Source organism: Nansenia antarctica (genome assembly GCF_963989245.1).
Source record: "Nansenia antarctica genome assembly, chromosome: 2".
NCBI classification, from domain to species: Eukaryota; Metazoa; Chordata; class Actinopteri; order Argentiniformes; family Microstomatidae; genus Nansenia; species Nansenia antarctica.
In genome coordinates this window covers 63,848,500-63,871,714 of record NC_137675.1, presented here as the reverse complement: position 1 = coordinate 63,871,714, position 23,215 = coordinate 63,848,500, and the positions used below count along the sequence as shown (strand labels likewise).

The 23,215-nt window shown below is 39.3% G+C and overlaps 1 protein-coding gene across 1 annotated transcript; it reads left to right on the top strand.

The window, feature by feature from the left end:
• Window positions 1–4,355: 4,355 nt before the first annotated feature.
• Window positions 4,356–15,009, top strand: LOC308150428 (immunoglobulin gamma-1 heavy chain-like; the record flags this gene model as incomplete). Its single annotated transcript, XM_080523262.1, has 8 exons — window positions 4,356–4,395; window positions 4,489–4,823; window positions 7,203–7,236; window positions 8,332–8,649; window positions 10,660–10,725; window positions 10,819–11,144; window positions 13,542–13,575; window positions 14,684–15,009. 8 exons carry the CDS (start codon window positions 4,356–4,358, stop codon window positions 15,007–15,009), a joined length of 1,479 nt encoding a protein of 492 aa, XP_080379388.1.
• Between the last annotated feature and the right edge of the window lie 8,206 nt (window positions 15,010–23,215).

The window sequence follows — 23,215 nt, the reverse complement described above, 5'->3', positions numbered from 1 at the left end:
CTTATAACTCGAACCCTAGTTAAAAGGAAAGACATGATTACATTCTACTCTACAGTAGCCTATTTGATGCAATAGTCCATATCATTATGATATTTCATGTTTGTTCAGTATCAAAAGTAATTAATACAAGGCTGGAATAACATGTCAACCATAACAATTTAATATGGATACCATATGTCGTAGTACTGTATCATAAAATTAGAATTTGCAGGGAATTTTTATTGTCACCATACATTATGAGAGCATAGAACCAGAGAAGTGTGATACAGGTATTATATATATATATGTGTGTGTATGCTGCCACCTTGTGGCTCAAGTTCCTAACCTCTACGCTCCCACAACATACTGTACATACATACATTTACAGACGCATCATGACACGCATGAGTGAGAGTCACAACACACAGGTTGAAATATCATATGATCAATTTAAACCAGATACAATGCTTTAGAAATGACTATACAACATCATATCCATCATTCAGCAACATTTATGTCCAAACACGAATGTCAAAACAATAAATATATGCAATTTGGGTTCTAAAAAAAAGGTGTGTAGCTTCATGTTTGGGAGCACAGTTCTTACTCTTGAAAGTCTAGTCCAGGCTTGGGCACTCTCCTTCCTCTAGTCCTCATGCTCTTGCTCTGTCGGGTAAAGCAAAGATTGTTTATTATAGTGTTCACATGAACAACAGAGACCACTCAGAGCATCATATGCAAACTACATGGCATTTGTGATAAAAGATGGGCCTCTGTCAGTTGAAATCAATAACGTGTGTGTTCTTCTTTACATTTGAACTCTTTAAGGACTGCACTGCCATGAACACACTCTAGAGGATGACAAAGAACCACCAACACTGACTGTGGAAATACCCACTATAGAGTAGGGACATCTGGAGCTAGGACAGCTGGGGCTAAGCCACTGGTAGCGACATCATCTTGAAACAAGCTGATGGTTTCATAACTACTATCTCAAGATCTCAGAGTCAGACACAGAAAACACGTTGTAGCTCTAATACTGAGTTGCGGGTCAGTGATGCGTAATTAAAACCTCTTCCTCCCTTCCTGCCTCCCCCCCCTCCCCCCAGGACACATCTGCTGGCCCTCAACTTCTTATTTATAACTCCATGTAAATGAAGAGGTTAACTCCTCTACTCTCAGAACTGTGGGTTGCTGCCCCAGTCAGTGTCGATAGATCTGCAGGTGGCCAGAGGAGTTGACTAAGACTGAATTACTCGTCATTCTATAGTTCATCTACCGCTCTAGTACAGTTTTAGTGTTGCACAGTTGCAGTGTCAAATAGGTAGGGTATTCAACTTTGTTATTGTTTGTATTCATTTTGTTTATATTCCAAACTATGAGCCTGGGGGGGTGTTCTTCTCAAGTCTGTGAAAAATATATTTTTTGTTCAAACTGTTGTTTATTCCTTGATTGGATGTTTTATTATGGAATCAGATCAGATGATTGGTTGCTTATCGACTCCTCCCTCTCCTCCTCCCTGGTTGTGTCCTTATAGGTGGGTCCTGCAGCCTCTCCTCTCCTCACACTCCAACCCTGCTCATCTCTCAGCTGGACAGTAAGGGCCGTTCACACCACACACTGACAACATGCTGGGGACACTCTGCACTCTCATCACTGCTCTGACATGTAAGGAGGCTGACTTACTGGATGGTTTAGTTCATGTTTCATTACTGAGTCTGTATGTTTGTCTTTACTCCATGTGATCTTGTTATTTCCCAGGTGTGAGTGGTGTGACTGTGGTGACACAGAAGCCTCCTGTTGTGACAGTGAGTAAAGGAGAGACGGCCACTATGGACTGTAACCTGGGGACTGTTACTGATAGTGCTGCTCGCTGGTATAAACAGGTTCCAGGAGGAGCTCCTCAGTTTGTATTAAGTTGGTACCATGGTTACCATGGTTGGAGCTCTGTAACATATGGCTCTGGTTTCTCCTCTCCTAAATTCACTTCTAATCATCAGTCTAAATCAGATTATCGTTTGACTATCAATAATGTGGAGGAGGGAGACTCTGCAGTGTATTACTGTCATACATGGGATGGCTCTGTTAACGAGCACGTATCACAGTGATTTACACCATGACAAAAACCTCCTCACCAAATACACTCACTTCTGCTTTCTGACATACACTGCTCAGACCATAACCTTTCACTGTCAAAAATAATGTCAACCTTCACTTAGTTTTTCTGCTGAACGAATATGGAAACATAGACTGAACATCCCATAATTTTTTTTAATATAAACAATTACATTGATTATACAAGTCCATGACCTGTCTTGACAGTTGAGAATGAAGAGCAGTTTGACATTCCGTCTTTCAAACAAAGAAAATTTAGACAACCCACCTCATATACTGTATGCTCTGTCATCTAAAAACGATATCTCATTTTAACGTTAGGCAGTGCAGTACTTAGAAACCATTTAATCATACCATAAGTTATGACCATAATTTCTGTACTCTTCTGCATTACCCATGGTTATTGGTCATTACATTATGTATCATTACAGTAACATTTTATTTTGTTTTTAATGAGCCTGTGACAGTATTATTAAAGTGTATGAGTAAAATACTTGGAGACAAAAAACTGGAGGTTCTACCTCTATTGATACACATACTGATCATTCCATGATTCCATGTTACAGTTTTTTACGATTGCTAACTCACCATGTTCAATACTGAAACCACAGTTTCACAACTCTTCATACAGTCTGCATTCGTAACACTCATGTTGGCCAATGACTTCATTCATGTCTCAAAAGAAGCTCGTTCAACCACACACTGGCAACAATGTTCACTCAGAAGCATACACTGTCATTCATAACATTCTGACTTACAAAATACTAACAACAGGGAGCATTACATAGTTTGAATGATTTTCACAAGAATGAATATTTCATTATAAAAATGGTTTGATTTATAGTAATCATAGACAGAATAGTTGACTGTAAAACTGTAAAGTATTAGGCAACAAGAATGAATCAGAAATGCCACAATTTGCTTTTATCCTTCATCCTATCTTTTGCTTCTATCCTTTACTGTATTCTATCGTTTATCCTTTTTTTTCAGTATCTTTGCAGAAAGTAAGTTACGGTACATTTACTTCAAAGTACACTACATTTACTTGTGTAAAATGAAAAGTGAAAAATAAAGTGGAAGATGCAAAGTTCAAACAAAAAATAAAAACAGAAATTCCAGGGCTACAATACAATAGCAATCACACCAAAAATGTCTCACTCCTGAGGGTTTTGGTCCACCCTCTGGTCTGCATATGGTCACATCTAATGTCTTCCCTGGCAATGCATCTAGTCTATTTCATTTCATTGTATATATTCTGCTACTGTAATATTTTCTAGACATTTCAATATGATTACTGCAAATAGTGAAAATACCACCGCTCATCCCTTTGCTGAGGTGCTGGAACTGAAGAGTATCAATAGAGTGCAAAATAACAGCATCTGCACACTCAAACACTGTGCAAAAAACTGTTTATTGCGAGCTTTCTGTCATATATGATAGGAATATGATTACTGCAAAATTGCACCAAATAATTCAGTTTTGAACGTGTTCTTCAGAGTTTTGAACACAGTATGTTAGCAATGAAAAAATATGTTGCAAATACATAGTATTTTGCAAGTGGGGGAGTTTGAATGAGAGAAGTGTTATGGCATTTGGAGAACGTAGTCATTGAATGCATTCTGTATGAAAGCAATGCACAAATCACAGAGAAAGAGTCACAGTTTTGTTCACATGGGTTTCTGCTCTGCTGACTGTATGAAGAGTTGTGAAACTGGTTTCAGTATTGAACATGGTGAGTTAGCAATCGTAAAAAACTGTAATAGCACCATTTTCATTGATAATACAGACACATGACCTCTGATAGTTGAGAATGAACAGCAGTTTCACACATGTTTCAACTGAAAACAAGATTAAAGATGAAGAAAGTTCAGTACTTATGAACCAACAATCATCTGTCTTGAATTTAAATATGACCTTCATATGTGAACTCTTCTCTATTATTGTACATCCTGAATTACTGTATTACATATAACTTTTATTTATTTGTATTCCTTTTTTTATATTCCAAACTATGAGCCTGGGAGGGTGTTCTTCTCAAGTCTGTGAAAAAGATATTTTTTGTTAAAACTGTTGCTTATTCCTTGATTGGATGTTTTATTATGGAATCAGATCAGATGATTGGTTGCTTATCGACTCCTCCCTCTCCTCCTCCCTGGTTGTGTCCTTATAGGTGGGTCCTGCAGCCTCTCCTCTCCTCACACTCCAACCCTGCTCATCTCTCAGCTGGACAGTAAGGGCCGTTCACACCACACACTGACAACATGCTGGGGACACTCTGCACTCTCATCACTGCTCTGACATGTAAGGAGGCTGACTTACTGGATGGTTTAGTTCATGTTTCATTACTGAGTCTGTATGTTTGTCTTTACTCCATGTGATCTTGTTATTTCCCAGGTGTGAGTGGTGTGACTGTGGTGACACAGAAGCCTCCTGTTGTGACAGTGAGTAAAGGAGAGACGGCCACTATGGACTGTAACCTGGGGACTGTTACTGATAGTGCTGCTCGCTGGTATAAACAGGTTCCAGGAGGGGTTCCTCAGTTTGTATTAAGTTGGTACCATGGTTACCATGGTTGGAGCTCTGTAACATATGGCTCTGGTTTCTCCTCTCCTAAATTCACTTCTAATCATCAGTCTAAATCAGATTATCATTTGACTATCAATAATGTGGAGGAGGGAGACTCTGCAGTGTATTACTGTCATACATGGGATGGCTCTGTTAACGAGCACGTATCACAGTGATTCACACCATGACAAAAACCTCCTCACCAAATACACTCACTTCTGCTTTCTGCCATACACTGCTCAGACCATAACCTTTCACTGTCAAAAATAATGTCAACCTTCACTTTGTTTTTCTGCTGAATGAATACGCAAACATACACTGAACATTCCTTAATTGTGTTCAATATAAACAAGTACATTGATTATACAAGTCCATGACCTCTATTGTCAGTTGAGAATGAACAGCAGTTTGACATTCCGTCTTTCAAACAAAGAAAAATGAGACATCCCACCTCATATACTGTATGCTGTCTCATAATCTAAAAACGATACATATCATTTGAACGTTAGGCAGTGCAATATTTAGAAACCATTCAATCCTCCCATATACAAAGTAATATGACCATCATTTCTGTACTCTTCTCCATTACCCTTGGTTATGGATCATTACATTATGTATCATTACAGTAACTTTTTATTTTATTTTTATATAAAATATAAATATACTGTGACAGTATTATTGAAGTGTGTGAGTAAATGACTTAGTGGAAAAACTGGAAGTTCTACCTCTATTGATACTGATCATTCCATGATTCCATGATAATAGCACTATATTCGTTGATAATACAGACACATGACCTCTGATAGTTGAGAATTGATTGGATTGATTGATTGAAAACCTTTATTGTCCCCAATGGGGAAATGTTGTTGTCAAACAGCTTAGTTAGGGCAGACAGAAAACATTCAATAAATAAATAAATAAAACAGTGCAGGCTCAATAAGTAAAAAGTGCAAGATAAAGTGCTCAAGTGCATGTATAGTCCAAGTAGCAGTCTTAACGGCCTCTCAGCTCCAGGTCTCCCCCACCCTGCAGGGCCTGGTTGTAGAGTCGGAGTGCAGCTGGAATAAAGGACTGTCCAAATCTTTTTGTATGAATGAACAGCAGTTTCACACATGTTTCAACTAAAAACAAGATTAAAGATGAAGGAAGTTCAGTACTTATGAACCAACAATCATCCGTCTTGAATTTAAATATGACCTTCATATGTGAACTCTTCTCTATTACTGTACATCCTGAATTACTGTATTACATATAACTTTTAACCTTTTAGTAGAGGAGCCTGGGAGAGTGTTCTTCTCAAGTCTGTGAAAAAGATATTTTTGGTTCAAACTGTTTTTGAACAAAAATTCCTATTCCTATTCCTATTCCTTGATTGGATGTTTTATTATGGAATCAGATCAGATGATTGGTTGCTTATCGACTCCTCCCTCTCCTCCTCTCTGGTTGTGTCCTTATAGGTGGGTCCTGCAGCCTCTCCTCTCCTCACACTCCAAACCTGCTCATCTCTCAGCTGGACAGTAAGGGCCGTTCACACCACACACTGACAACATGCTGGGGACACTCTGCACTCTCATCACTGCTCTGACAGGTAAAGAAGTTTATTTTATTACAATTGACCATTTCTACCATACCTTTACTGTTTGCTGACATGTCAGCAATTCTACACATTTATCACATTTCTATACACATTAAAATTAGCTTTTTTATTATTACAAATAGATAAGAGTCTGATAAGAGTCTGATGGTTAGTCTTCTGTGTCCTCAGGTGTTCATGGTGTGATTGTTTTAACCCAGAAGCCATCTGTCCGGACCAAGACCACAGGACAGGAGGTCACGATGGACTGTAACATTGGTAGATATGATGGAAACTATGTCAGTTGGTATAAACAAGTCCCTGGTGGGGCTCCTCAGTATGTTCTCCGTCTCCTCCGTACTCACAGCTCTCCTGACAACTATGGAACAGGGTTCTCCTCCAGCCGCTTCAACTCTCTTCATCTCTCAGACACAGACTACCGGTTTATCATAAAGCAGGTAGAAGCTGGAGACTCTGCAATGTATTACTGTCTGACATTGGATGATTCTGCTGCTGAGTACGTATCACGGTGATTCACACCAGGACAAAAACCTCACTGACTTCACTTCTGCTTTATGTTGGGCAATCTAAGAGGTGGCTGTTGCAGCTGTTCAATCATTGTCATATCAACCTAGTGTATCAACAGAAATGCACTGCATACAGAGAGAAAATCTACATGCTGTCTGAAAAGAGACTGATCTTTCATCATCATCAACATCTTCAACATCTTCAACATCTTCAACATCTTCAACATCTTCATTATCAACATCAAGTTCCTGACTGGATGAAATGGATTATGGACCATACCTGCAACAAAATCATCATGTTCTTGAAAAGAGTGTGATGATCATGACTGTATGGAGGAGACATAGTGAAGCGCTGCCTGAATAGGATGTTTCAGTTCCTCTCCTCTCTCTTGTGAATGTCAGGAGGTTTTTGTACGACCGTGTCTGCAAACTGAATCACTGTGGTATTCGGACAAGGCACGAAGCTGATTGTCACTGGTGAGTACCTGTTTACCTTCTTAATATTATCCATTTGTTTTATGTTATTCTTCAATACATCAGTATTGCAACATGAATACAATTGATTCAAGTTATTTTCAAATTTCATTAAAAAAATCAGTTCAAATCATTTACTGTGGAAATATTCACAATGTGATACCCTACGCTATTTATGTCTTTTACAATATGTTTATTGATACCTAATTTGGTGTATCACAAATACTTAGGCCTAATTGTATAATGGTAAATTTGACAATTCAGACAAAATGCCATTAAACTTGTATTGCTTTGCATTTCCGGCGTCTGAGATTACTACTAATACTATCCAATACTACTTCCAATACAGCAGTAGTCATCCTTAGTCTGAAATAATAGTTTGTGACGTTAGAATTATAAAGTTCTATCTCCATTTTTGTCAAAATTTAGTTTTTTACATAATCTGATCCATTAGGTGTTTATTAATGCCTGTGTGGTGTTATTTTTAAAATGTTGAAATGTTTTAGTTAGTAATTAATGAAGTACAAATGTTCCATCTCACAAAACATAATGGAATGTAAAAACGTTGACGCTCAATATCTCTGAACTACCTTAAACAGAGATAGAACCTTATAATTCTAAGATCACAAGTTGTTTCCATCTCTCTTAAACATTTTGCTCACACATTATATCACGTGATATATTTTTTGGGTATTTACATGGTAGTTATTTTCATGTATTCTAATGCACTGTAGGTGTACACATTGAATTAAAGATTAGGTATTTACAATACCTGTTTTGCGTTTTTATACTGTATGTGTAGCATTACATTTTAAAATTACATTTTAATTGATTGAATTTCACTTGCAAATCTGTTAAATTGAACAAGCATTAAACAGGAACAGTATAACAGTTAAAATGTAGCATGTATTTTTAATTACTGTGAAAAACATTATTTTAGTGTACATTTTTGGGACCTGCTAATTGTAAAGGCTTTGAGCACCATGTGATGCCTCATCATATGTACAGTAAACGTATCATTTAAATTGCAGAAAACATACAATCTACACTACAGTATAACATCTTGTGTTCTACTTTCTCGTCCCTCCACCTGGCCAGGCTCTACGCTCCCTGCACCTGTCGTGACCATCCTCCCTCCATCCAGTGATGAACTGAAGTCCAGTAAAGCCACTCTGGTGTGTCTGGCCAATCAGATGGCCATGGGCTACGCGGAGGTCAGCTGGACAGCCAATGGGAATCCAGTCACCAGCGGGATCTCTACGACCACTGCGGTGCCGCAACCCGACAAGACATTCCAAATCAGCAGCTACCTGACCATCCAGACGTCTGAATGGAATAAGGACAACGTCTACTCATGCAAAGTGTCTGTGGGGTCAAAGTCCTCAGAGAATGAGATCAAGAAGTCTGAGTGCAGCAGTGAATAGTATTCATGATATAAGAGTATGCTTTTTGCTTTTCATTACATGTTAGCCTATACTGTTCATGCTTAAGAAGCTCTTCTGGCATAGACATTATGTGACAAAGAAAATTACATATGTCTACAGTATATAGCACAGATTATTTGTAATAGTTGACCCTCTCATGTTTCATTGCAAATTGACATCAGAGGAATTGTTACAGCTTTGCAATCAACTGTATTGTGCAGAGATTTAATAAAGAGCATTGCAACAACATGAATGTGTGTATTTGTGCATTTTGATAACATTTCAGTCTAATATCAATTCTTAGTATTCAGAGATGACATATCAGTGGATAAAAGCAATTAACTGTAGAGCCTCACGTAATGATCATGTTTGAAAAGTAGAAGGCTCATATGCTGTAGTAATCAGCCAGATCTTGCAAACGGACAGTTGATTTAAAAAGGAAAGACATGATTACATTCTACTCTAGCCTATTTGATGCAATAGTCCATATCATTATGATATTTCATGTTTGTTCAGTATCAAAAGGAATTAATACAAGGCTGGAATAACATGTCAACCATTAAAATTGAATATGGATACCATATTTCGTAGTACTGTATCATAACATTAGAATTTGCAGGGAAGTTTTATTGTCACCATACATTATGAGAGCATAGAACCAGGGAAGTGTGATACAGGTATTATATATATATATATATATATATACAGTATGTGTGTATGCTGCCACCATGTGGCTCAAGTTCCTAACCTCTACGCTCCCACAACATACTGTACATACATATTTACAGACGCATCACGACACGCATGAGTCTGAGAGTCACAACACAGGTTGAAATATCATATGATCAATTTAAACCAGATACAATGCTTTAGAAATGACTATACAACATCATATCCATCATTCAGCAACACTTATGTCCAAACATGAATGTCAAAACAATAAATATATGCAATTTGGGTTCTAAAAAAAAGGAGTGTAGCTTCATGTTTGGGAGCACAGTTCTTGCTCTTGAAAGTCTAGTCCAGGCTTGGGCACTCTCCTTCCTCTAGTCCTCATGCTCTTGCTCTGTCGGGTAAAGCAAAGATTGTTTATTATAGTGTTCACATGAACAACAGAGACCACTCAGAGCATCATATGCAAACTACATGGCATTTGTGATAAAAGATGGGCCTCTGTCAGTTGAAATCAATAACGTGTGTGTTCTTCTTTACATTTGAACTCTTTAAGGACTGCACTGCCATGAACACACTCTAGAGGATGACAAAGAACCACCAACACTGACTGTGGAAATACCCACTATAGAGTAGGGACATCTGGAGCTAGGACAGCTGGGGCTAAGCCACTGGTAGCGACATCATCTTGAAACAAGCTGATGGTTTCATAACTACTATCTCAAGATCTCAGAGTCAGACACAGAAAACACGTTGTAGCTCTAATACTGAGTTGCGGGTCAGTGATGCGTAATTAAAACCTCTTCCTCCCTTCCTGCCTCCGCCCCCTCCCCCCAGGACACATCTGCTGGCCCTCAACTTCTTATTTATAACTCCATGTAAATTAAGAGGTTAACTCCTCTACTCTCAGAACTGTGGGTTGCTGCCCCAGTCAGTGTCGATAGATCTGCAGGTGGCCAGAGGAGTTGACTAAGACTGAATTACTCGTCATTCTATAGTTCATCTACCGCTCTAGTACAGTTTTAGTGTTGCACAGTTGCAGTGTCAAATAGGTAGGGTATTCAACTTTGTTATTGTTTGTATTCATTTTGTTTATATTCCAAACTATGAGCCTGGGAGGGTGTTCTTCTCAAGTCTGTGAAAAATATATTTTTTGTTCAAACTGTTGTTTATTCCTTGATTGGATGTTTTATTATGGAATCAGATCAGATGATTGGTTGCTTATCGACTCCTCCCTCTCCTCCTCCCTGGTTGTGTCCTTATAGGTGGGTCCTGCAGCCTCTCCTCTCCTCACACTCCAACCCTGCTCATCTCTCAGCTGGACAGTAAGGGCCGTTCACACCACACACTGACAACATGCTGGGGACACTCTGCACTCTCATCACTGCTCTGACATGTAAGGAGGCTGACTTACTGGATGGTTTAGTTCATGTTTCATTACTGAGTCTGTATGTTTGTCTTTACTCCATGTGATCTTGTTATTTCCCAGGTGTGAGTGGTGTGACTGTGGTGACACAGAAGCCTCCTGTTGTGACAGTGAGTAAAGGAGAGACGGCCACTATGGACTGTAACCTGGGGACTGTTACTGATAGTCGTGCTCGCTGGTATAAACAGTTTCCAGGAGGAGTTCCTCAGTTTGTATTAAGTTGGTACCATGGTTGGAGCTCTGTAACATATGGCTCTGGTTTCTCCTCTCCTAAATTCACTTCTAATCATCAGTCTAAATCAGATTATCGTTTGACTATCAATAATGTGGAGGAGGGAGACTCTGCAGTGTATTACTGTCATACATGGGATGGCTCTGTTAACGAGCACGTATCACAGTGATTTACACCATGACAAAAACCTCCTCACCAAATACACTCACTTCTGCTTTCTGACATACACTGCTCAGACCATAACCTTTCACTGTCAAAAATAATGTCAACCTTCACTTTGTTTTTCTGCTGAATGAATACGCAAACATACACTGAACATTCCTTAATTGTGTTCAATATAAACAAGTACATTGATTATACAAGTCCATGACCTCTATTGTCAGTTGAGAATGAACAGCAGTTTGACATTCCGTCTTTCAAACAAAGAAAAATGAGACATCCCACCTCATATACTGTATGCTGTCTCATAATCTAAAAACGATACATATCATTTGAACGTTAGGCAGTGCAATATTTAGAAACCATTCAATCCTCCCATATACAAAGTAATATGACCATCATTTCTGTACTCTTCTCCATTACCCTTGGTTATGGATCATTACATTATGTATCATTACAGTAACTTTTTATTTTATTTTTATATAAAATATAAATATACTGTGACAGTATTATTGAAGTGTGTGAGTAAATGACTTAGTGGAAAAACTGGAAGTTCTACCTCTATTGATACTGATCATTCCATGATTCCATGATAATAGCACTATATTCGTTGATAATACAGACACATGACCTCTGATAGTTGAGAATTGATTGGATTGATTGATTGAAAACCTTTATTGTCCCCAATGGGGAAATGTTGTTGTCAAACAGCTTAGTTAGGGCAGACAGAAAACATTCAATAAATAAATAAATAAAACAGTGCAGGCTCAATAAGTAAAAAGTGCAAGATAAAGTGCTCAAGTGCATGTATAGTCCAAGTAGCAGTCTTAACGGCCTCTCAGCTCCAGGTCTCCCCCACCCTGCAGGGCCTGGTTGTAGAGTCGGAGTGCAGCTGGAATAAAGGACTGTCCAAATCTTTTTGTATGAATGAACAGCAGTTTCACACATGTTTCAACTAAAAACAAGATTAAAGATGAAGGAAGTTCAGTACTTATGAACCAACAATCATCCGTCTTGAATTTAAATATGACCTTCATATGTGAACTCTTCTCTATTACTGTACATCCTGAATTACTGTATTACATATAACTTTTAACCTTTTAGTAGAGGAGCCTGGGAGAGTGTTCTTCTCAAGTCTGTGAAAAAGATATTTTTGGTTCAAACTGTTTTTGAACAAAAATTCCTATTCCTATTCCTATTCCTTGATTGGATGTTTTATTATGGAATCAGATCAGATGATTGGTTGCTTATCGACTCCTCCCTCTCCTCCTCTCTGGTTGTGTCCTTATAGGTGGGTCCTGCAGCCTCTCCTCTCCTCACACTCCAAACCTGCTCATCTCTCAGCTGGACAGTAAGGGCCGTTCACACCACACACTGACAACATGCTGGGGACACTCTGCACTCTCATCACTGCTCTGACAGGTAAAGAAGTTTATTTTATTACAATTGACCATTTCTACCATACCTTTACTGTTTGCTGACATGTCAGCAATTCTACACATTTATCACATTTCTATACACATTAAAATTAGCTTTTTTATTATTACAAATAGATAAGAGTCTGATAAGAGTCTGATGGTTAGTCTTCTGTGTCCTCAGGTGTTCATGGTGTGATTGTTTTAACCCAGAAGCCATCTGTCCGGACCAAGACCACAGGACAGGAGGTCACGATGGACTGTAACATTGGTAGATATGATGGAAACTATGTCAGTTGGTATAAACAAGTCCCTGGTGGGGCTCCTCAGTATGTTCTCCGTCTCCTCCGTACTCACAGCTCTCCTGACAACTATGGAACAGGGTTCTCCTCCAGCCGCTTCAACTCTCTTCATCTCTCAGACACAGACTACTGGTTTATCATAAAGCAGGTAGAAGCTGGAGACTCTGCAATGTATTACTGTCTGACATGTGATGATTCTGCTGCTGAGTACGTATCACGGTGATTCACACCAGGACAAAAACCTCACTGACTTCACTTCTGCTTTATGTTGGGCAATCTAAGAGGTGGCTGTTGCAGCTGTTCAATCATTGTCATATCAACCTAGTGTATCAACAGAAATGCACTGCATACAGAGAGAAAATCTACATGCTGTCTGAAAAGAGACTGATCTTTCATCATCATCAACATCTTCAACATGTTCAACATGTTCAACATCTTCAACATCTTCAACATCTTCAACATCTTCATTATCAACATCAAGTTCCTGACTGGATGAAATGGATTATGGACCATACCTGCAACAAAATCATCATGTTCTTGAAAAGAGTGTGATGATCATGACTGTATGGAGGAGACATAGTGAAGCGCTGCCTGAATAGGATGTTTCAGTTCCTCTCCTCTCTCTTGTGAATGTCAGGAGGTTTTTGTACGACCGTGTCTGCAAACTGAATCACTGTGGTATTCGGACAAGGCACGAAGCTGATTGTCACTGGTGAGTACCTGTTTACCTTCTTAATATTATCCATTTGTTTTATGTTATTCTTCAATACATCAGTATTGCAACATGAATACAATTGATTCAAGTTATTTTCAAATTTCATTAAAAAAATCAGTTCAAATCATTTACTGTGGAAATATTCACAATGTGATACCCTACTACCCTACGCTATTTATGTCTTTTACAATATGTTTATTGATACCTAATTTGGTGTATCACAAATACTTAGGCCTAATTGTATAATGGTAAATTTGACAATTCAGACAAAATGCCATTAAACTTGTATTGCTTTGCATTTCCGGCGTCTGAGATTACTACTAATACTATCCAATACTACTTCCAATACAGCAGTAGTCATCCTTAGTCTGAAATAATAGTTTGTGACGTTAGAATTATAAAGTTCTATCTCCATTTTTGTCAAAATTTAGTTTTTTACATAATCTGATCCATTAGGTGTTTATTCATGCCTGTGTGGTGTTATTTTTAAAATGTTGAAATGTTTTAGTTAGTAATTAATGAAGTACAAATGTTCCATCTCACAAAACATAATGGAATGTAAAAACGTTGACGCTCAATATCTCTGAACTACCTTAAACAGAGATAGAACCTTATAATTCTAAGATCACAAGTTGTTTCCATCTCTCTTAAACATTTTGCTCACACATTATATCACGTGATATATTTTTGGGGTATTTACATGGTAGTTATTTTCATGTACGGTATTCTAATGCACTGTAGGTGTACACATTGAATTAAAGATTAGGTATTTACAATACCTGTTTTGCGTTTTTATACTGTATGTGTAGCATTACATTTTAAAATTACATTTTAATTGATTGAATTTCACTTGCAAATCTGTTAAATTGAACAAGCATTAAACAGGAACAGTATAACAGTTAAAATGTAGCATGTATTTTTAATTACTGTGAAAAACATTATTTTAGTGTACATTTTTGGGACCTGCTAATTGTAAAGGCTTTGAGCACCATGTGATGCCTCATCATATGTACAGTAAACGTATCATTTAAATTGCAGAAAACATACAATCTACACTACAGTATAACATCTTGTGTTCTACTTTCTCGTCCCTCCACCTGGCCAGGCTCTACGCTCCCTGCACCTGTCGTGACCATCCTCCCTCCATCCAGTGATGAACTGAAGTCCAGTAAAGCCACTCTGGTGTGTCTGGCCAATCAGATGGCCATGGGCTACGCGGAGGTCAGCTGGACAGCCAATGGGAATCCAGTCACCAGCGGGATCTCTACGACCACTGCGGTGCCGCAACCCGACAAGACATTCCAAATCAGCAGCTACCTGACCATCCAGACGTCTGAATGGAATAAGGACAACGTCTACTCATGCAAAGTGTCTGTGGGGTCAAAGTCCTCAGAGAATGAGATCAAGAAGTCTGAGTGCAGCAGTGAATAGTATTCATGATATAAGAGTATGCTTTTTGCTTTTCATTACATGTTAGCCTATACTGTTCATGCTTAAGAAGCTCTTCTGGCATAGACATTATGTGACAAAGAAAATTACATATGTCTACAGTATATAGCACAGATTATTTGTAATAGTTGACCCTCTCATGTTTCATTGCAAATTGACATCAGAGGAATTGTTACAGCTTTGCAATCAACTGTATTGTGCAGAGATTTAATAAAGAGCATTGCAACAACATGAATGTGTGTATTTGTGCATTTTGATAACATTTCAGTCTAATATCAATTCTTAGTATTCAGAGATGACATATCAGTGGATAAAAGCAATTAACTGTAGAGCCTCACGTAATGATCATGTTTGAAAAGTAGAAGGCTCATATGCTGTAGTAATCAGCCAGATCTTGCAAACGGACAGTTGATTTAAAAAGGAAAGACATGATTACATTCTACTCAAGCCTATTTGATGCAATAGTCCATATCATATTTCATGTTTGTTCAGTATCAAAAGGAATTAATACAAGGCTGGAATAACATGTCAACCATTAAAATTGAATATGGATACCATATTTCGTAGTACTGTATCATAACATTAGAATTTAAAGGGAAGTTTTATTGTCACCATACATTATGAGAGCATAGAACCAGAGAAGTGTGATACAGGTATTATATATATACAGTATGTGTGTATGCTGCCACCATGTGGCTCAAGTTCCTAACCTCTACGCTCCCACAACATACTGTACATACATATTTACAGACGCATCACGACACGCATGAGTCTGAGAGTCACAACACAGGTTGAAATATCATATGATCAATTTAAACCAGATACAATGCTTTAGAAATGACTATACAACATCATATCCATCATTCAGCAACACTTATGTCCAAACATGAATGTCAAAACAATAAATATATGCAATTTGGGTTCTAAAAAAAAGGAGTGTAGCTTCATGTTTGGGAGCACAGTTCTTGCTCTTGAAAGTCTAGTCCAGGCTTGGGCACTCTCCTTCCTCTAGTCCTCATGCTCTTGCTCTGTCGGGTAAAGCAAAGATTGTTTATTATAGTGTTCACTTGAGCAACAGAGACCGCTCAGAGCATCATATGCAAACTACATGGCATTTGTGATAAAAGATGGGCCTCTGTCAGTTGAAATCAATAACGTGTGTGTTCTTCTTTACATTTGAACTCTTTAAGGACTGCACTGCCATGAACACACTCTAGAGGATGACAAAGAACCACCAACACTGACTGTGGAAATACCCACTATAGAGTAGGGACATCTGGAGCTAGGACAGCTGGGACTAAGCCACTGGTAGCGACATCACCTTGAAACAAGCTAATGATTTCATAACTACTATCTCAAGATATCAGAGTCAGACACAGGAGACACGTTGTAGCTCTAATACTGAGTTGCGGGTCAGTGATGCGTAATTAAAACCTCTTCCTCCCTTCCTGCCTCCCCCCCTCGCCCCCTCCCCCCAGGACACATCTGCTGGCCCTCAACTTCTTATTTATAACTCCATGTAAATGAAGAGGTTAACTCCTCTACTCTCAGAACTGTGGGTTGCTGCCCCAGTCAGAGTAGATAGATCTGCAGGTGGCCAGAGGAGTTGACTAAGACTGAATTACTCATAATTCTATAGTTCCTCTACCACTCTAGTACAGTTTTAGTGTTGCACAGTTGCAGTTTCAAATAGGTAGGGTATTCAACTTTGTGAATTGCTTAAGGTAGGATGACAGTGGAAGATGCTTCAATTGGTTTCTTATCCTTCAATTAGGAGTTCTGATAATTCAGAGGAAATAAGAGTCCAAAGCACTGTAAAGAGCAACCCATATAATGATAATGAATTCTGTGGATCTATATCTGAGCCTCATACAGTATGTCAATCAACATTAGTAAATGGTGATAGGTTAACTGCAGGGTCCCTCCCTCTCCTCCCCCCTGGCTATGTCCTTTTAGGTGGGTCCTGCAGCCTCTCCTCTCCTCACACTCAGCCAATGGGAATCCAGTCACCCGCTGGCATCTCTACGACCACTGCGGTGCCGCAACCCGACAAGACATTCCAAATCAATAGCTACCTGACCATCCAGACGTCTGAATGGAATAAGGACCATGTCTACTCATGCAAAGTGTCTGTGGGGTCAAAGTCCTCAGAGAAGGAGGTCAAGAAGTCTGAGTGCAGCAGTGAATAGTATTCATGATATAAAAGTATGAATATTTATTTTCTTACATGTTAGTCCATACTGTTATCAACATTATGTGACAAAGAAAATTACTGAGACCTCTATATGACAAATGATTGGTGTTACACTAGACCTGCTTGTGTTCCATTGCAAATTGACATCAGAGGAATCGTTTCAGATTTGCAATAAACTGTATTGTGCAGAGATTTAATAAAGAACATTATTTTTGACAATATTTGTGTATTTTGATATACAATCATATCAATTCTGAGCAGCCAGAGATGGCATAGCAGTGGATTCATAAAAGCAATTAAGTGTAGAGCCTCACGTTCTCATAACCTGTTAAAAGTAGACGTACAGTTACAAAAACTCATATATTGTAATAATCAGCCAAATCTTTCAAAAGGACAAAAATCTAACTTTCAAAATTGATTTGAAAAGGAAAGACATGATTACAGTCTACTCAAGCCTATTTGATGCAGTAGCCCATGTCATTATGTTATTTCTAGTGTTGTTCCGATACCGATACTAGTATCGGCATGGCCACCGATACGCACAAAAATGCTGGTATCGGTATCGGCGAGTACTTTACAAAAACGTTTTTTTTTTTTTTTTTTACTTAAGTTTTACAAAAACTTTACGAGTTTTACAAAGGTTTTGAGCAGTGCCAGACTAAGTGTTAGCAATAATTTTACATCGAGGTGAGTATGTGGCTCAAAAAACATGTTTTTTTGTTTTGTTTTTTCAAACGCCGTGGTATCGGATCGGTACTCGGTATCGGCAAGTACTGCACGGTCAGGTATCGGTATCGGTATCGGGATCAAAAAATGGTATCGGAACAACACTAGTTATTTCATTACCATATTTCATAGTACCGGATCATAAACTTAGAATTTGCAGGGAAGTTTTATTGTCACCATACATTTATGAGAGCATAGAACCAGAGAAGTGTGATACTGGTATTCATTTACTGTATATATGGGTGTATGCTGCCACCTTGTGTCTCATGGCCCTTCAGAACCTCTACCCTCCCACAACATACAGTATTTGCCCCAATGTCAGTTCTTGCTTTTGATAGTCCATGCTTGTTCTAAAGGAGTATACAGTAGATATAAGATACTAGAATAACCTCTAAGGCTTGGGCACTCTCCTTCCCCTTGTTCTTGTGGACCGCTGCCCTGTACTCATGCCCCTGTCTGGTGCCCTCATCTGTGCCCCGAGTGGCGCCCTCAGAGGTAGCCTGGGGCTGGAGGAGACCTTCCGTATGGGGCGGCGAGGGGCAGTCCACACTGGAGGAGGGGGGAGTTTGCCAGCCTGGAGGTCATCTACGAAGGCCTCCACCCTGTTGAACTTATTGGAGAGTGTCCCCAGCTCGTCTTTCAGAGAGTTGAACTGCTTGTAGAGGTCTCTCACAGCATCAGACAGAGGCTGGATTCTTTAGAGCCCCAGAACAGCAAAGAGGAATGACAGAGAGGGAATAGAGAAGATTACTAGAATGGAGGGAACAGTCAGGACACAACAGACTTTATGCCTTTGCTCTGGTAAAAGAATGACAATGTATCCAATTACAGCATCATGACATCTACACATCAGTGCCATTGGGGAATCCCAGCCTCAGTCCTCTGGACAACATGAGTAAGTTCACACTATAATAATAATAATATATTATGATGTCATTATGTAATCTTCAGGAAACATCAGGAAAACAGACACAAAACATTATTGAACATCAATGAGAAGTTTCCTGGACCACATTAAGCAGGATCATTGAGCGCTCAGGCCATCCAGACTTGTTATTGGAGAGTGCTTAGGGAAAACTTGCTTATACACGTGTGTATTGTTGGCTGTTACGGCTCAGAACCCAGTGTTTCCAGGAATGGGTCAATGATAGTCACTGCTAGTGACCAGGGGCCACACCTCTCCACGTTCACTGAGCCAGGTGCAACAGCTCTTTTGGAGCTCTGTCTCTCCAAAGTGAGGTCATCACTACACCAACAAAGCGTCTCGTGCATATTTCGCTATAGTCATCGATCAAATTGGTCACTGGACTGGCGAACAGTCAAGCTATGAGCAAAAAGTTTGAATGAATATATAGTATATAAAAAAAATTCTCTTCCATTTTTTCTAACTAGTTATTTCTCCCATGCATTCACAGAGACTACGTTTATACACAGCAGATGAGGAACCCTCTTTCTTGCTGACAGTGTTTCCTACCTGCCATATTCAGGCAGGACAGAGGTGGGGTCGTGGACTAGCAGGTCCTTCACCTGGGTCATGATGGCATACTTCCAGTTGTCCAGCACCTGGGTCAGGTTAGAGCAGCTCTTGGTGTCTGTATTGTCTATGGAAGAGTTATGTTGGTAAGACATCTGGTAAGACATCCTGTACAACAGCTTACAGTATGATTCATCATCTGAATCTGATGTGATGATATTTGATCACAAGCTAGTTAGCACACAATGAATTCATTCAATACTTAATTAATGAATTGTGTGCTAACTGGCTTGTGATCAATCATCACATCAGATTCAGATGAAGAACAGGATGTATAGGATGCACAAAGAGGCAGGGCTTCATGTGGTCAGGGATTTCACAATTCATACTTTAAATGAATGGCGCAGTCTTTAGGGATGACATTTTATTGTAACAGACCTCCAAAGTATTTATGAATGTGTTTACTGTATGTGTGTGTTAAGGCGTGTGTGTGTGTGGGGGGGGGGGGCGTGTGTGTGTACACAGTTATTAATTCATCATGCTACATCATCAATTGATGCACAGTACACACTTGTTAGATGTAATATCACAGACTCTGTTGTGGCAGAACATTGATTCAAGTAATATAAAAGGTTCATAGATATGTTTTACTTTGAAGAGGTGAAAGCACAAACAAATGAATATTGTCACTAATGCAAGCTACTCACTCACATCCTGTATCTTTGTGGTCCAATTCAGATGTCTCCTTTCTCCACTTCTGAGCTCCACATAGAGACAGCATAGACAGCAGGGTCAGGGCCCTCCTCATCCTCATCTTCCTCATCAAAACAACAACAGCACAATGACATCAACCACACCACTATGGTAAAGAGACAAGCCTACAAGAAAAAGGATGGAATTCAAACTGTCTGTCAAAGGACAGAACCTCTGTGAACACATGTGCCGAGCATATTCACACTATTAAAATGTATACATGCTGAAATGGTTATCATTTTACTATGAATAGATACGACTGGAAGTCGGTCTGTGGATAATTAGTCTGTTTTCATTGCAATCCAATAACAAGGGAAGGTTTTCATTGAGTTTTAAATCACCCAACACTAGCAATATGTGATTTGTTGAACTGTCGGCTTTTAGTTTGAAACAAATACAACACTATGCAAAATTAGCCCTCATCGATGATATGCATAGCAGTGTAAATTAGGCCTACTGTATAATATATATCAGCCAATTTCATATACTGTGCCAGGTTGCTAGATTATTTACCATCATTTATTTTCAAAATCGATTTAATCGATTTAATCGATTTAATACATCATTCAATTAATTTCTATAATAATAAATCATCTTTGCTACCCAGTGGTTGTTGGTGCATGGTAAATACTCTACCTGATTGTGAGGCTGATCTATGGGCTGTTCCTCCTTAAAGCAGCAGAAAAACAGTAATCCTGTATCACTGAGGCACTGGATGAACAAGGCCAGGGCAGCGTTCTTATAAGTGTCTCCCTAAACTGCTAAGCCATCCCCCACCTGCTCCCGCCCCCTTTAATGAGGAGATCACTCTCCACGGTTCATTGTACACAAACACACACACACACACACACACACACACACACAACCCCACACACACGCCTAAACACACACATACAGTAAACACACTCATAAATACTTTGGAGGCCTTTTGCAATAAAATGTCTCCTCCAAAGACTGCGCCATTCATTTGAAGTATGAATTGTGAAATCCCTGACCACATGAAGCCCTGCCTATTTGTGCATCCTATACAATGACAGATGATCCATACAGCCATGCCAAGTAATAATCCCTTATCTATCCTCCACATGGGTTCCTCATGGGGGGTGGCTTAGAGCAACTGTACCATCATGCATTCCCCCAGGACCAGGCCAGGGCTTAGATCCAGTGGAGGTGTTTGATGTAGCAGCAATCGCTCCAAGCTCCAGCACAGCATTCCTACTGCCTAGTGTAATCGTCTGTGCAGCATCTGGGCTTTGACGGGCCCAGCCAACAGCAGTCCCTCCGAGTGTCGGATCAGATCAATGCTGCAGACCTGGACCCAGCAGTCCCATGACCAAGGAGCCACATACACGCACCAACAGCTTGTAAAAGCTTGGTCTTAGTCAAAATCATGTGATGGAGAAATGAAAATACATTTCATGTGTAATGAAACTCTAGGATCAACCATTTGGCCACAATTGACTCATCTGTACAGAAGAAAACTATTGTCCACTTGGTGCGTTGTCTAAATTGTCAATAGTCATTACATCACCTGCTGTTCTAGATGTTAGATTTAAAAGAGAGCCATTGAGAGGTGTAGTCACTATTCAACATTGAGTAACACAGAAACACAAGTCTTGTTTACTACCAGTGGTATTATGTGATAAATTTGGCAGTCACAATTAGACGTAATGAAATTGACACAACCATTGCACTGATCCAAATATGACTCTCTCAGAAAAACAATGGTCTGTTCCCTCTGTGTGGATAGGGGAGAGGAGGGCCTATGGCCAGCCCAGGGTCTAAGCCAGCAGTCCATAGATGGCTAAGTAGATCCTTGCAGAGCCATCATGGAGTAATGACAAGAGATGTAGGCCTCCTGTGGGACTACGAAAACTCTCTGTGGCTCTGACCCCAGCATGTTGTGGTCTGACCAACTGTGAGGACATGCTCAGAGAATGTCCAAGTCCCTTGTGGACATTGCCTTTTTGTGGATATAATTAGTGTTGCGTTACTATGAAAACATTAGAGGAGTAAACAGTCTGCCATCATCTGTGATTCAAATCTTGACTTCTTGAGGGTCTCTGACCGAAATAGGTTGCACCTATTAAAAGTTATTACACTTGCAAGCAAATACATTATGGGAACCTTTTTTTTACTCCAAAATCTAGACTCTGAGAGTGCTAGTGTTTTTTTACTGTCTTAAAAAACATGTTTCTAGCAAACTACACCTCCTGAATTTATAGCCCACTGATGATTTACAAGATGATGACACAGACTGTGAGCTCCCGGGATAGAGGAGTTGGACCCCTCAGCATTGTCAGTATCTCTGTTGGCATGGGGACCAAAGGACTGACTGGAACGTATAAGGTTTGTTCCTTACAGAGTCTCAATAAAAAATAGAATTTATCAGTGAAACACATTTTCTCTAATATTGAAATAGCAGGCAGGACAAAACATTTGCCAATTCCCATCATTTTCTGAGAGCAATTACTTTGGTTACAAAGGAAGGAGTACTGTGACTTGTGTTGTGCAATAGTCATCTCCAATTTACACAGTTGTAAATCTTTGTTATGCAGTCTGACGCAGTCTGCAAACCAGCATAGAGGCTCAGGAAGGTTTGGAAACAATGACCCAATCAGCCTCCACAGTAGAATAACAAGACCCAGGGTACATGATGCAAACATGCAGAGAGTGCAGAGAGCACATGAGTATTACCAGCCAAACACTGCTCAGACTGGGAGCTGCGTATACTGTATGATAAATAACACACAAGTACAGTAAAATAGAATGGAGCTGAGCTGTCATTCTTTCCTCAGGCCTGTGCTCAAAGGAGACATCATTGAGCATTACTGATGTCTACCCAAGTGTGACATCCTTCCAACAGTTTGACATTAGAACAGAAGTTTGACAAGTTTGACATTAGAACAGAAGTGAAAAGGTCACATTTATATTTCTTATCTTATCTGTTTTGGCCTCTTCACATTGGCTGACTGTAGTATATAAATTATTTTAAGACGTTCATTGTTTAAACTGTGATATCCAATTATTTTATTGGTTCC